This window comes from Cibotium barometz, chromosome 28 (assembly GCF_041138505.1).
Source record: "Cibotium barometz isolate CiBa-2024 chromosome 28, ASM4113850v1, whole genome shotgun sequence".
Lineage (NCBI taxonomy): Eukaryota > Viridiplantae > Streptophyta > Polypodiopsida > Cyatheales > Cibotiaceae > Cibotium > Cibotium barometz.
Genome location: NC_141073.1, coordinates 38,230,609 through 38,243,104, shown reverse-complemented (window position 1 = coordinate 38,243,104; position 12,496 = coordinate 38,230,609). Strand labels below are relative to the sequence as shown.

The 12,496-nt window shown below is 46.3% G+C and overlaps 1 protein-coding gene across 2 annotated transcripts in view; it reads left to right on the top strand.

The window, feature by feature from the left end:
- The first annotated feature begins 646 nt into the window (after positions 1–646).
- Positions 647–12,496, top strand: part of LOC147622809 (putative protein phosphatase 2C 4) — a 28,454-nt gene continuing 16,604 nt past the window's right edge. Inside the window, exons 1-4 of one of the 2 annotated variants that reach the window (XR_015269519.1) lie at positions 686–3,373; positions 3,774–3,887; positions 4,613–4,877; positions 7,593–8,130. Coding sequence is in view for 1 of the 2 variants with exons in the window: in XM_086822462.1 (XP_086678588.1) it covers positions 1,145–3,373; positions 3,774–3,887; positions 4,613–4,877 (2,608 nt within the window). In the remaining variant the exon portion in view is untranslated. Of the gene's footprint in view, positions 3,374–3,773; positions 3,888–4,612; positions 4,878–7,592; positions 8,131–12,496 lie in introns of both variants that reach the window. The other variant, XM_086822462.1, reaches the window with a different exon arrangement.

Genomic DNA, 12,496 nt, shown 5'->3' with positions numbered 1-12,496 from the left:
GTGTGTACATTGGACTCTCAGCTTACCTTACCGAGCCTTATATCAATCCTTTTCATCATGGATTGAAGATGAGATTGTAACTTTGAACAAGTGTTTTTTTCACACTTTGTTCTAATTATAGCTAAATCTTGAAACTTTTGAGGAGGAAATTTTCCTTCTCCCATCATTTTGGAGGGTTTTTTGAAAATCGAACAAGTTATGGGCTATTAGACGAGCCCTTGATCGGAGTGTGTGAACAAGCTCTAGGAACGGGAGGAAACTTCCAAGATGCATTGGCTAAGATTTTGACATTTGAAAAATTGGGGCCCTTGCTAGCTCTATAGGCTTTTTGTAAGTTGTTTGGCGTCCCTTCCATATTTAATCAACCAACCCACTGCGTAGACTTCTGCGAAGAATCAGCAGGTGAGATGCAGGTGGCAGAGGGGCATTTTGACCTTAGAAAGTAAAGGCTCAAGAGTCCAGCGTAGCTGCAAAGAGGGTGGATTGAAACTCTCTATTTTGAAAGGGGGCCAGGGGCTAAATGTTTTTAAAGAGGGCAGATCAAGAGTAAAGATCCTTTGCTTCAAATTGCCAGTTGACAAACAGGGCCTCGCTCCCGTCATACACTCGCTCTTCAAGGACGACTTTGGTCGCATTGGGTGGGGTCCGGGCTAAAGAGAGCGCGCGCACGCACACACACGCACACGCCGCTGCAGCAGCAGCAGCAGAGGCAAGGCAGCTACACCTGCACCTCACAAGCAGACACGGGAGTGAGTGTGTGAGAGAGAGAGAGAGAGAGAGAAAGAGAGGTGTGTGAGGTGAGGTCTCTTGGCAACACGACTGCCCCCCCCCCCCCCCCCCCCCCCCCCCCCCCCCCTCCTTTCTCCCCCTTCCCCTTGCCCGCTGCCTTCCGTTTGCTGGCCCCCATTTTGGTCTGCACAGAACAGCCGTTGTTCGCAGTAGCTCGATGATGACGATGCTCCTGCTCCTCTTCAACTTCTTCTGTCTCTACCCTCCTGATCCCGCTGTTTTGAAGAGTCGCCAATAACCGCCCTCTGGTCCTCCTCCTTGCCAACCATTTCCCCCTCTCCATTCAGTGCATGCAGCATCACCCCCCTTCCCAAATTCGAGCTCAAGAAGCATCGGCTTCTTTCCGAGATGTGCCATGGGGAATAGCGTGTCGCGCGTCGTTGGCTGCTTCGTGCCCGTTTCTCACGACCGTGACCGTGTGGCAGTTTTCTTCTCAGAGCCTCTCGACGAAGGCCTCGGCCACTCTTTCTGCTACGTCCGCCCGCCTCTTGAGTTTCCGCACCTCTCCCCTTCCCACTCTGACAGATACGCGGCCGCTGTTCTGCCCTCTGACTCGGACGCCCGCTGCTCCTCCTTCCGATCGGTCACCATCGACAGAAATCCTGCCGACACCGCCGCCTTCAAATCCATCTCCGGCGCCTCTGTGAGCGCAAACACCTCCACCCCCCGCACCATACTCAGTCACGAGCAGTTCCACTCCTTTACAAACGTGCCGGACGATCGCCATGCCGCCTTTGAAAGCACGGCCTCCTTCACATCTCTGCCGCTCCAACCAGTGCCAAGGGGGGTCACCTTCTCAGGTCCGATCTCAGCAACGTTCTCCGGCCCTATGTCCGGCCCTTTGCAAGAACGGAGCTTCTTGTCCGGTCCTGTAGAGCAGCAGCAGCGAGCCCTCATGTCCGGCCCTTTGGAGCGAGGCTTCATGTCCGGCCCTCTGGAGCGAGGCTACATGTCCGGTCCCATCGACACCACCACTGCAGATCGTAGCCACTTCTCTGCCCCTCTTGCAGGGCCTTATCACTACAGGCGCACCAGAAGAAGACGAAGCATCTCCCGCCTCTTCAGCTCTGTAGGCAAGCCTGTCAAAGGAGCCCTCACTAGAACCATCTCTTCAACCCTAGCCCGCACACAGAGATCCCTTGTTGCTCCTGTCCGGCAGTTTGTGTGGCGGCACCTCCGCAACGGGGCCAAAGAACCAGCCGTCCTCTATGACTCACCTTCTGAGCTCAGGTATGCTTCCTCTGATGCCGATCCCATTGAGAATCACAACCTTCAATGGGCACAAGGTAAGGCCGGTGAAGATCGCGTTCATGTTGTCGTATCTGAGGATCATGGATGGCTTTTTGTTGGAATCTATGATGGCTTCAATGGCCCGGATGCCCCTGATTTCCTCATGAGAAACCTGTATAGAGCAGTCTACAGGGAGCTGCAAGGGCTTCTTTGGGATATGAAAGAAGGTTCTGATCAAAGCAAGCTTTCAGATGAGAACGATGAGGGCAGTTCCCGTGTTGTGGTTCACAGCCCTGACAATGGTGAGCCAAATATTCATACAGAGAGAGCTGAATCTGATAGTCGGCATTCTGAAGGCTGTTCTTCAAGGCCCACCAAGAATGGCAACCATGTGCACACTCGCACCTTGAAAGAGTATCTCGATAACACAGAGGATGAGGTCGCTAACTCTACAAGTGGTGCTCGAATGAAATACCAGAGCCGGGAATCTCCAATGCCTCAGCCAGTGATCAAGAGGGAGAACATGGATGTCTCTCCTCAGAAAGCAATGAATTTTGAGAACTTTCAGCAGGAGAGGCTAAGTTGCAATCACAGCATTGATGGAAGGGGCACAACAGGCTCCCAAGCTGATAATGGTCCTGTTGAGAGGGCTAGTGATAGTAGAAGTGGCACCGAGGAGGCTTTTGGTACTGAAGAGGTGAAATTTAAGAACAACTCGATAGACATGAACATCAGTCGTAGGGCAGAGAGCGTCTCTATGGCGTGGAGTGGCAAGTCTTTCATGAGGCCCTTTTCTAGGCATAGACAAATCAAGAACAAAGAGAGCCACAGAAAGTTCCTCCCCCAAAGATACGACTCTCTAAATGAGTGGAAGGAGTCAGACAGGGAGGATTTAAACCAAGGTGAGTTCAAATTATGGAGGCAGGGTGAAGCTGACCATGATGCTGTACTGAGAGCTTTAGCCCGGGCACTTGAAGTGACAGAAGGAGCATACCTAGATATGGCTGATCATGCTTTGGAGGAGAATCCTGAACTAGCTCTCATGGGTTCATGCATTTTGGTTGCATTGATGAAAGATAAAGATGTGTATGTCCTAAATGTAGGTGACAGCCGAGCCATTGTTGCACAACAAAGAAGATATGAGCACCATGTGCTCTCTTCTTGTAATGCTGACAATACAAAGAGGAACGGGGCAAGAGATGTCACTACTCGACAGGATCTTGAACGTATTTCAGAGGAGAGTCCCACTGCCACTGAAGCCTCAAGATTGGCAACTAGTACGGGGCCTCCAGCATCAAGCACTTCATTGAACGCATTGCAGCTTTCAACAGATCACAGCACAAGCATTGAAGAGGTCAGTTGTTTTCTTGATTCCTATTATTTTTTTTCCAACTAGCCTTATGCCCAAGATTCTCCCGTAGTTATTGTTTCTCACCGCCCATACTCACCCGAAGGTGATACCGCCGAGGAAGTTGTGGGGTTTTGAACCCAGGACCTCTTGGTCCTAGACAACACCTTTACGACTTGAGCTATCACCTCATTGGCTGTTTTCTTGATTTTGTAGGACAAAATGTGACTTTACATGTCTAGCTGTAATGTATTAGTTTGGGAAGAGATGCTGAAACTAGGGTGCTTGCCATCCTGAAAAAATCAAGCAATCAAGCTCAAGCGTTTGTTTTAAGCATATTGCAATGTTCGTGTTAGGCTTACCTTACTAGTGGTGGCTGCTGACTGGGTGTTGTACTTTCTCATAGGAAGTCTGCAGAATCAAGGCCGAGCATCCTGATGACAACATGTGCATTCTCAATGACCGTGTGAAGGGGAGATTGAAAGTGACAAGGGCTTTTGGTGCTGGCTTCTTGAAGAAGGTTATCAAGAACACTCTTTAAATTTTTTGTATCAGTATCCTGGTTGCTTTCCGGTTGCTTTCTTACCAGTGGGTTTGTTAGTGTGAGGTCCAACATTTGATTGCTAGTCAAAAGAGTTTTTTGTTTTTTGTTTTTATAGGCTCCATATATCCACCAGTCGGCCAGTTTCCCTTTGTCCACCACTCATAAAAATGCTAATATGCTAGCCCTGATGATACCCACTTCGGAATATATGCTGGCGTCCAGCTTCCTGATGCTTTAGAATAACAAAGCGATGGCCAAACACGTCTGTGTGTGGGCTGGTTAGAGGCTGAGCCTGAGTGATGTTTGTGGACCTGCTTCTGAGCCCGCTAGTGCCCTAAATATACTCTTTGACTGCTGCTACCTAAATCAGGCATTAAATCTGAGATTAGCCATGTCCACAGCTGTGCACGCGACTCCCTGTTTATCCTCTATGAAAACATCTTTTCATTTTGAATATAGATGTTGTATTCCATTAAACGATGATTACTTTGACAATCAATTCCTCTACCTCAATGCATGCTTTACATAGTGTTTCTTGAAAATGGTGTTTTGTGCTTTTAATGCGAGTGAGGCTTTTGCGTGTCAAGCATATCTGATCACAGCTTCACGTTTAGTATCTTGATGTTCTGACCAGTTTACCTGTTTTTAGACATGAAATTGTAGTTATTATCTCACAAGACATTTTTGTTTGTACAATGCAGCCCAGGTGGAATAGTGCCATACTGAAAATGTTTCAGATTGATTATGTCGGTTCTGCTCCATATGTCAGCTGTGCACCTGCCTTACACCATCACAGGCTTGGTCCCGATGATCGCTTTCTGTTATTGTCCTCAGATGGTCTATATCAATACTTCAGCAACCAAGAAGTAGTTTCCCATGTGGAGTGGTTCATGGAGAAATTCCCTGAGGGTGACCCTGCTCAACATCTGATTGAAGAGCTTTTGTTTCGGGCTGCCAAGAAAGCTGGTGAGCATTTGCTTAAAACTGATTCATTTGTGTTTTATTTTTTCTGATTTTTTCCTAACCTTAATCTATGCACATGGGTGTGGGGCAAGCATGCATGCGCAAAATATGCATAACTGGTGTGTGTGTGTGTGTGTGAGAGAGAGAGAGAGAGAGAGAGAGAGAGAGAGAGAGAGAGAGGGAAATATAAGAAAAATCTGTATTAATGTCTTCGAAAGGCCAAAATGACCTGTGAGACCAAAAGTTACAATAATCTGGTCAGATGAACTACAAATGTTAGTGGTGTGTAACAGAAAAAAGTGAGAAAAGATCTAAAGATCTATAAATCAACAATAACATGGGAAAATGGGGAACATGGGAAGCTACTAAGGGGGGACGAAAGTGTCCACTCAGAGACATCTCTGGGCGTGGGAGGCTCATGAATGTGTGAGCGCATAGACGGGTCCTCAGTGGATGAAATCCCTCATAGCTCGCTGAAGCATGAAGACAAGCTCCTCCGGGGTGAACTGCCTGGAGGGTATCTGCTGGTGATTTGCAATGCTCTCTCTAATCCTCCCATGCCATCTGGATTTGCTATGGATACCCCGAGGTCTAGGGCGTCTATCCTGACATAGCTGAGAGGCATGCCCAAGAGTGACCCCTCTGGATGTGGATGCGGCTGTCTGCCTCTACTGTGCTGAAGTGGTGCTCCCAAAGAAATCAGTAAGCTGTCTCTGCACAGGACCCGTGTGCGCTACTCCATGTATGAGAGTCTCTATGATGGCGTATCTCTAGTAGAAAAAGTCCTAGGCATCTTTGGTCACTACAGTCCATCACTTTGGCAAGGGGGCCGAACCCCTCTCTGAAAAGGCAATGGAACCTCCCTCTAATCTCATAGTACACGGGGCATCGGCAGATGTAGTGCTCCTCTGTCTTTGGCTCTAGCTGACATAGTTGACATATACGCCGCTTTGCTGGTACTCTCTGACAGATATGCCCGTAAAGGTTAAAGACTGGATTTTTGGCAAGATTCCGAATGGGCTGGATAACCCAGAACATTCAGTTTTCTTTCATTTTTTCAGGTGGACAGGTTTGTGGAATGTCTGGTTAACTAGGAATGCCTTCATATTTGATGCAAAAGTTGGTATTACAGCTCACATAGGTCGTACAAGATTCCGAATGGGCCAGATAATCTAGAACATTCAGTTTTCTTTTGTTTTTTCAGGTGGACAGGTTTGTGGCATGTCTGGTTAACTAGGAATGCCTTCATATTTGATGTAAAAGTTGGTATTATAGCTCACATAGGCCGTACAAAAGGACTACTATTGTGGCGGTCGGCTCATTTGGTGGAGAATGACACGGCTATATATTGGATGAGGGTACTCCGAGCTACACCTGTGGTTCGGAGTAATTAGTGAGGGAAAGCTAGTACATCACATGGCGGCCATGTGGCCATTTGTAAAGTAATTTTGGTAATATATCTTCTATTACGAAAAGAGAGAGAGAGAGAGAGAGAGAGAGAGAGAGAGAGAGAGGTGATGGGCTTGTTTTTGTTTGTGAGAGGGCTGAAATGGTCCATGAGACCATTGATGAAACAATATGTTTAGTATTGTCGTGGAAAATGCATAGGGCATCCCCTAAAATCTAGCACATATACACATGAAAAGTGGAAGCGAAAAGTCTGTAGGAGATAGTGATGGTCACCCTAGGTACCGTATGTGTCATGTGCATCCATGCTTGGATGCCATGAGGCCATATCTGTAGAGCAAGTGCAAGTCTTAGAGCGGTAATTGGCCCCTTGTGAGCCCCTGTCTAGGACAAGTTAGCTAGGGATCCACCACTGTAGAGGGTCATGGTGAGGTGTGCATGTCCCGCGCATTTGTCACCCTCTGGATTGATGTAGAGGTTGTACCGGTCATTTGTTAGGCCTCTAGCCAAATGCACAGGCACACTAGTAGATAGGAATCAGTAGGTTGGTGTGTGTGAACCCATGCTAGATGGTAACTAGCAACACCAAAATTAGGGTATCAGGCTCTAGGCAGCCAAGCATGGAAGGCCTAGTCAGCCAGCCTTGAAAAGGCCCCAATCGGACAGACTTATCTAGTTGGCTAGGCAGCCTAGACACATATGTGAGAGGCACTTGCATAGTCATCAAGACCAACCTGTTGTGGGCCTATATAAAAAGGCCGACAGCATGAAATCTGGCCAACAAGCAGGAGACAGCCTAATAGCAGGTCAACTAGCATGTGGAGGCGCTATATAAGCTTTTTACGGCCATAAGTCAATCATTCTATTCATTCAATAAAGCAAATACGCATCCGTGGTGGGGGGGTGTTTGGGACCCAATACTGTGCATTTGTCTCTCTCTCTCTCTCTCTCTCTCTCTCTCTCTCTCTCTCTACAATGTGCTATTCATCGTCAAGAACCAAGGGCTGAAAGTGTTTAGTTATGTATTTGTCTAGTTTTGCAAGTTTATTATTATTATTATTATTATTTCTTCTCGGTGTTCTATATTAAGCTTTCCTATTTTTGATTGTTTGTTTTTAGTGATTCTCTTCTTTCTTTTAAAATTATTTGTAAGTTCAGATTCATTTGGCCTTATGATGGTATATGAAAGTATAATCCTCGTTTGTAAGCGTCCGCATGTTTGAGTGGTATCAGAGCTTTGCCTTTTGGTAAAGAAATTTAGCCAAAGAAAAAAGAAAGAATATTTTTTTCGCTTGTGTGGTTGGTTTTCAGGCGTCGATAGCACTCCTTGGTTCGGTGTGTCTCCTGTTCCTTGAAGGATGGTTGGTTTGTAGCCTCCGGAAGTGACCGGAAATGTCTCCCACACACACAGTGGATGGTTTATCTGCGATCAGGGAAAAACTTGACGACTCCCACTATGGCGAAATTCGATGATGAGAGAGAACACCAGATCCCGGAAGAGATTGTTACTTCTATAGCAAAAGACTTTGATTTAGGCCTTGGAGAAGCGGCTACCTCTTCTAGATTCCTCTTCACCTAGAGAGAGAAAGGGAGTCCCTCCACCAGTTTTCACCTCGATCCGTTCCGAGATCTTTACTTCGACTAACTCCGTTGCGGAGTTAACGTAGCAATCCTGGGCTACGTGACTTACAGGTATGGGAGTTTGAGCTTTGGATACATGCATCAGTGCACTTTGCTATGCAAGAGGACCAAAGACGACATGCGAAACACGAGCGTTTCCTTGCAGCTCTTGACGTGAGGGTGGTACGGCGACTTCCTCTGACTCATTTTCATGAGAAGGTGAATTTTAGTAAGTATAATGGTAAACTCAATCCCACAACTTTGTATTCTTGGATTCATCGGGTTGAATCTTGCTTTGTTGTTGGTAGAAAGTCAGATGTGGAGAAAGTTGTTTTAGCTAGTTGCTACATGGAGGATGAAGCTATATCTTGGTGGACTCATTGGGCCCAGGCCAATTTCGAATTTGGGGTTGCTACCTATGAATGGGACCAATTTGTCACCGATCTCAAGAAGCGGTTTCTTGAGATCGGTGACAAAATTGGCTGAGAGGCAAAAATGTCACCTATGAATTATTAGCCTTAGCGGCTCGAGGATGAGTTCAGGGGATTGTGCCAAAATGCGCAACTGGTCCTCCAATTTGCGAACAGTCACTCACTTGGCTTTGCAGTTGCAAAAATGAAAGGAGGACAAGAAAGGGCAATTCCTTTATGGTTTAGACACACAAATCCAATGGGACGTGCGTATGTTTGAACCATCGACCTTCGAATGGACACTAGTGCTCGCGCAAAGTGCCGAGATGAAGTACAGCAGTGGAAAGCCCAAGACTTCTCAACCCAGAGCGCCCAAGGCAACGCCTGCCGACTGCAAGTGCCAGAACCAAGTGGGGTCTTCCTAGGACAGAGAATGGGAGCCTCTCGCTTTAAGAACTCAACTAATGCGCCAAAACTTACTCTAGAATAGAAAGCGCAAGCAAGCAAGATCGATGGCAAGGTGAGCCACAATGAGCAGAACCAATACTTCTAGAGCGTGCCCTAAGAAACTCCTTGTCCAGACCACAACATTGGTCTTGACCACTTCAATGGTGAGCCAGGCTTCCACATAAACCACCCGGGATGCCACTAGTTCTTCAAATCCCATGATTGGTGCCATTGTCAGTCGGGAGCTCAAGGATGAGCAAAAGGGCACCCAGGACTTGCTCAAGACCGTTGGCTACATAGGTGGCGAGAGAGTTGTTGTCTTGTTTGACAGTGACAACACGGACGATGTGATCAGGGAACAGGCTGCTTGGCGGGTCCGTTTTCCACTCACTTCGGTGGATAAAAAGGTTGAAGGTTTTAGCACCGGAATGACCACGGTTATTAAGTTTGAGGCTTGTAGTGCTAAGTTAGTCATCCAAGGTATAGAATTTGTGCGAGATTTCATGGCTGTCCCCTCTTGTAGGAGTAGACATAATCCTAGGGATTCGGTGGTTTCACAAATTTCACGCGGATATTGACTGGAAAGGGCATACTTTTCGGATTTTCCAAAACGTGTTTGGATTTTTACAGCTAACATTCCAAAGATGGCTTTTCGGATTGAGCGTGGTCATTATGAGTTCGTCGTGATGCCATTTGGTCTCACCAATACACTAGCGATGTTCAATAAAATGATGTCTCGAGTGTTCATGGAGCTCACTGGAAAGTGTGTATTTATCTTTTTGGATGATATACTTATCTTTTTTGCCATTGTAGAGCAGCATGAGCGAGATGTGTAGAAGGTCTTGCAACTTTTGTGGGACAATGAGTGCTACATCGATGAAAAGAAGAGCACATTTGGCCTATTAGAGGTCTATTATCTGTGATACGTGATTAGTGCTTCCGGTATTCGTCTTGACCCTAAAAGGGTGCAGACTATATTGGATTGGGATATCCCAAGATTGCACAAGAGATCAGATCATTTGTGGGTCTTTGCTAGGTCTACGTATCCATATGGACAAGTTTTTCGACCTTGCAACACCTCTCACAAGTTTGCTCAAGGGAGTGAAGACGTGTCGTCAAAAAGGGTCCGTTTACGGACAAGGCTCTCGAGGCCTTGCATGAAGAAAGTGGCCTCAGAAGCACCAATTCTTAAACTGGTATCATGGAGATGACCCATTTGAGGTTATTATGGACATTAGTAATCTTGCCATTGGGGGTGTTTTATAGCAAGATGGCAGATGAGTGGCTTATTAAAGCCGCTAGCTGAATGCCATCAAGAAGAATTATTTGCTATATGACAAGGAGCTATTAGAGGTGATCACAACTGGCAAGCATTGGAAACCTTTCCTTTATGGGGGGGAATTCGCTATGAAGACTGAACACCAGGCACTTAAATGGTCGTAGACCATGCCTAGTGCCCAATGGAGTGATAGGCAAGCCAGGTGGAGCCAAATCTTTCAACAGTTTGGAGGTATGATTGAGTATGTTCTTGGCAAGACTAACCTTGTTGCTGATGCTCTCAGTCGGAAATCCACCATGTAGGAGTCGAGGGTGGTGGAAATTCAAGGCAAAGATATGGATAGTATGAAGGCACAATATGCGGATTGTGATGAATTTGGGACTCCATATAATTTGGTCCTCTGTTCAAAACCGGGCCATTATACTATTCAAGATGGCTAGTTGTTCTACAAAAATTGGGTATATGTACTGAGGGAGAAAAGATAGGCACTTCTTCATGGCATCAACAGTACCTTGGAGAAAGGCGTTATTTGATAACTTTGGGATTACGTTGCAGTTGTCTACTAGTGCATTTCATCCACAGAGATGATTAGACATAAATTTATAATCAATTGGCCTTTGATTCTCAAATCCTATTGTAATGACAAGCAATCGAAATGGGAATAGTATCTTTCTTTGATCCAGGCTATCCTAAATGACACTCATTCATCTAGTATTGGCAGGACTCCATATGAGGCAGCATTTGGTCGCTGTTTCTCGTCTCTTCTTATGAGGATGGTGTCACCATCGTTGGAGGTGAACAAGACCACAAACATTTTCAGAGATTATTGAGTCCCTGGAGGAGCGCCTAGCCAAGGCACAGGAAGCCTATATGAGGCAAGCCAACGAGACGTCAACTACAAGGAGGAAGATTGGGTATTTCTCTGAATCGTGAAGCAATGGTTAAAGCAAGTGGGCAAGCGTTGTCCCATGCTCTCTTTTTGAAGCTTTGGCCTATTTCCTATTGTAAAGAAGCTCAGTCATGTCTCCATGAAGTTGATATTACCAAACAGTTGGACAACAACACATTATGTCTTCCACGTCTCATGGTTGAAGCCTTATGTTGGACCATCTTTGCAAGAGGTGGATGAGCAGCAGGCTGAAGTGGTCGGCCAAGCAGAGGTTATGGAGTCCGAGTAGATTCTCCTTCACAAGTGGAACCATGGTTTTGGTCGAAGACTCAGACAATTTCACACCAAATTCAAAGACTGAGGCACTCATGAAGTCGTTTGGCTCGAGGAGGAATTCTTCAGAGTACCCACAGACATCGGCGGACTACTTCAAGGCCATGCAACTACTGCCAAGCTAAGTAGGAGGGAATGTCACATGCACCCATGCGTTGAGGTGCCATGCGACACATTGGGTCATCTTCAATGCTACATTAATACCTTTTTAGGATTATTTTTTGTATGCCGTGACCCCATTGTGAGCCCTAGTCTAGGGACATGTTAGGCACGAGCTACATAGGTCTTTCCAAGCCTTAGTTGTGAGAGTCTGACACTGTTGGATTATATCATCTCCAGAGGGTCTACATCACCTTTCTCATGCTTGTATTGGCCATTTATGAGGCCCTGCATTGGCATATCTCAGCAAAGATTATTCATCATTTTTCTACCATTTTTTAGGTATTTTTAGGCATTTTTGTAGCATTTTATGCTACTGTCTTGCTATCGGCTTGCTACAACTGGCCAACCAGCATCCTGGGGGAATATATAAGGGCTAACTCCCTTTCCCCTAGTTCATCTCATTTTTCAACATTTAGTTGAGGTTATTAGCATCTGCTTCTGCTTCTTACCATTGTACAGCACCTACGGGCTTCCCTCGTGCTCAGATTTCAGCAACATTTACAGGTCTTGTACCTGGGCCTACATCTGTGTTTTCTATTTGCTTCACTTTCTTTCATGGTATCAGAGAAAAAAACGCTGACCTGTGAGCAGAAGAGAGCTGCGTTTTCTGTTTTGGAGCAGAGGCTTCGACAATTTGCTGCATTTTCTGCAGATTTCAGCGTAGAAGGTGCTGTGTTTTCTTCCGGGAGCAGAGGCTTCCTCAAGAGTGCTGCGTTTTTCTTCATCTGACACTTGAGACTGTTGTATTTCTGAATTTTCAACAAAGATTGCTGGATTGCTGAAGCCCTCTTCTAGGTGCTGAGGACAGGGAACTACATCTTGGAGAGATCTTCTTTCTCTCCTTTCAGTTTTCCACCCTCCCTCCCTTTCTTTTGGCTGTGCACAGCCTGAGAGGAGGACTTGCTGATTTTTTTCAGCCCCTTTCTTTAGAGAAGGTTTCTTGTTAGAGGACATGGCTTCACGAGGTTTCTCTACTACTGCTCCTTCTCCTGTTGATTCTCTAGCACCATCACAGCCTGGATCCTCTGCTCCCGCCACTCCACAGGTGGTTCCTATTCCCAATCTTTCCTCTTTG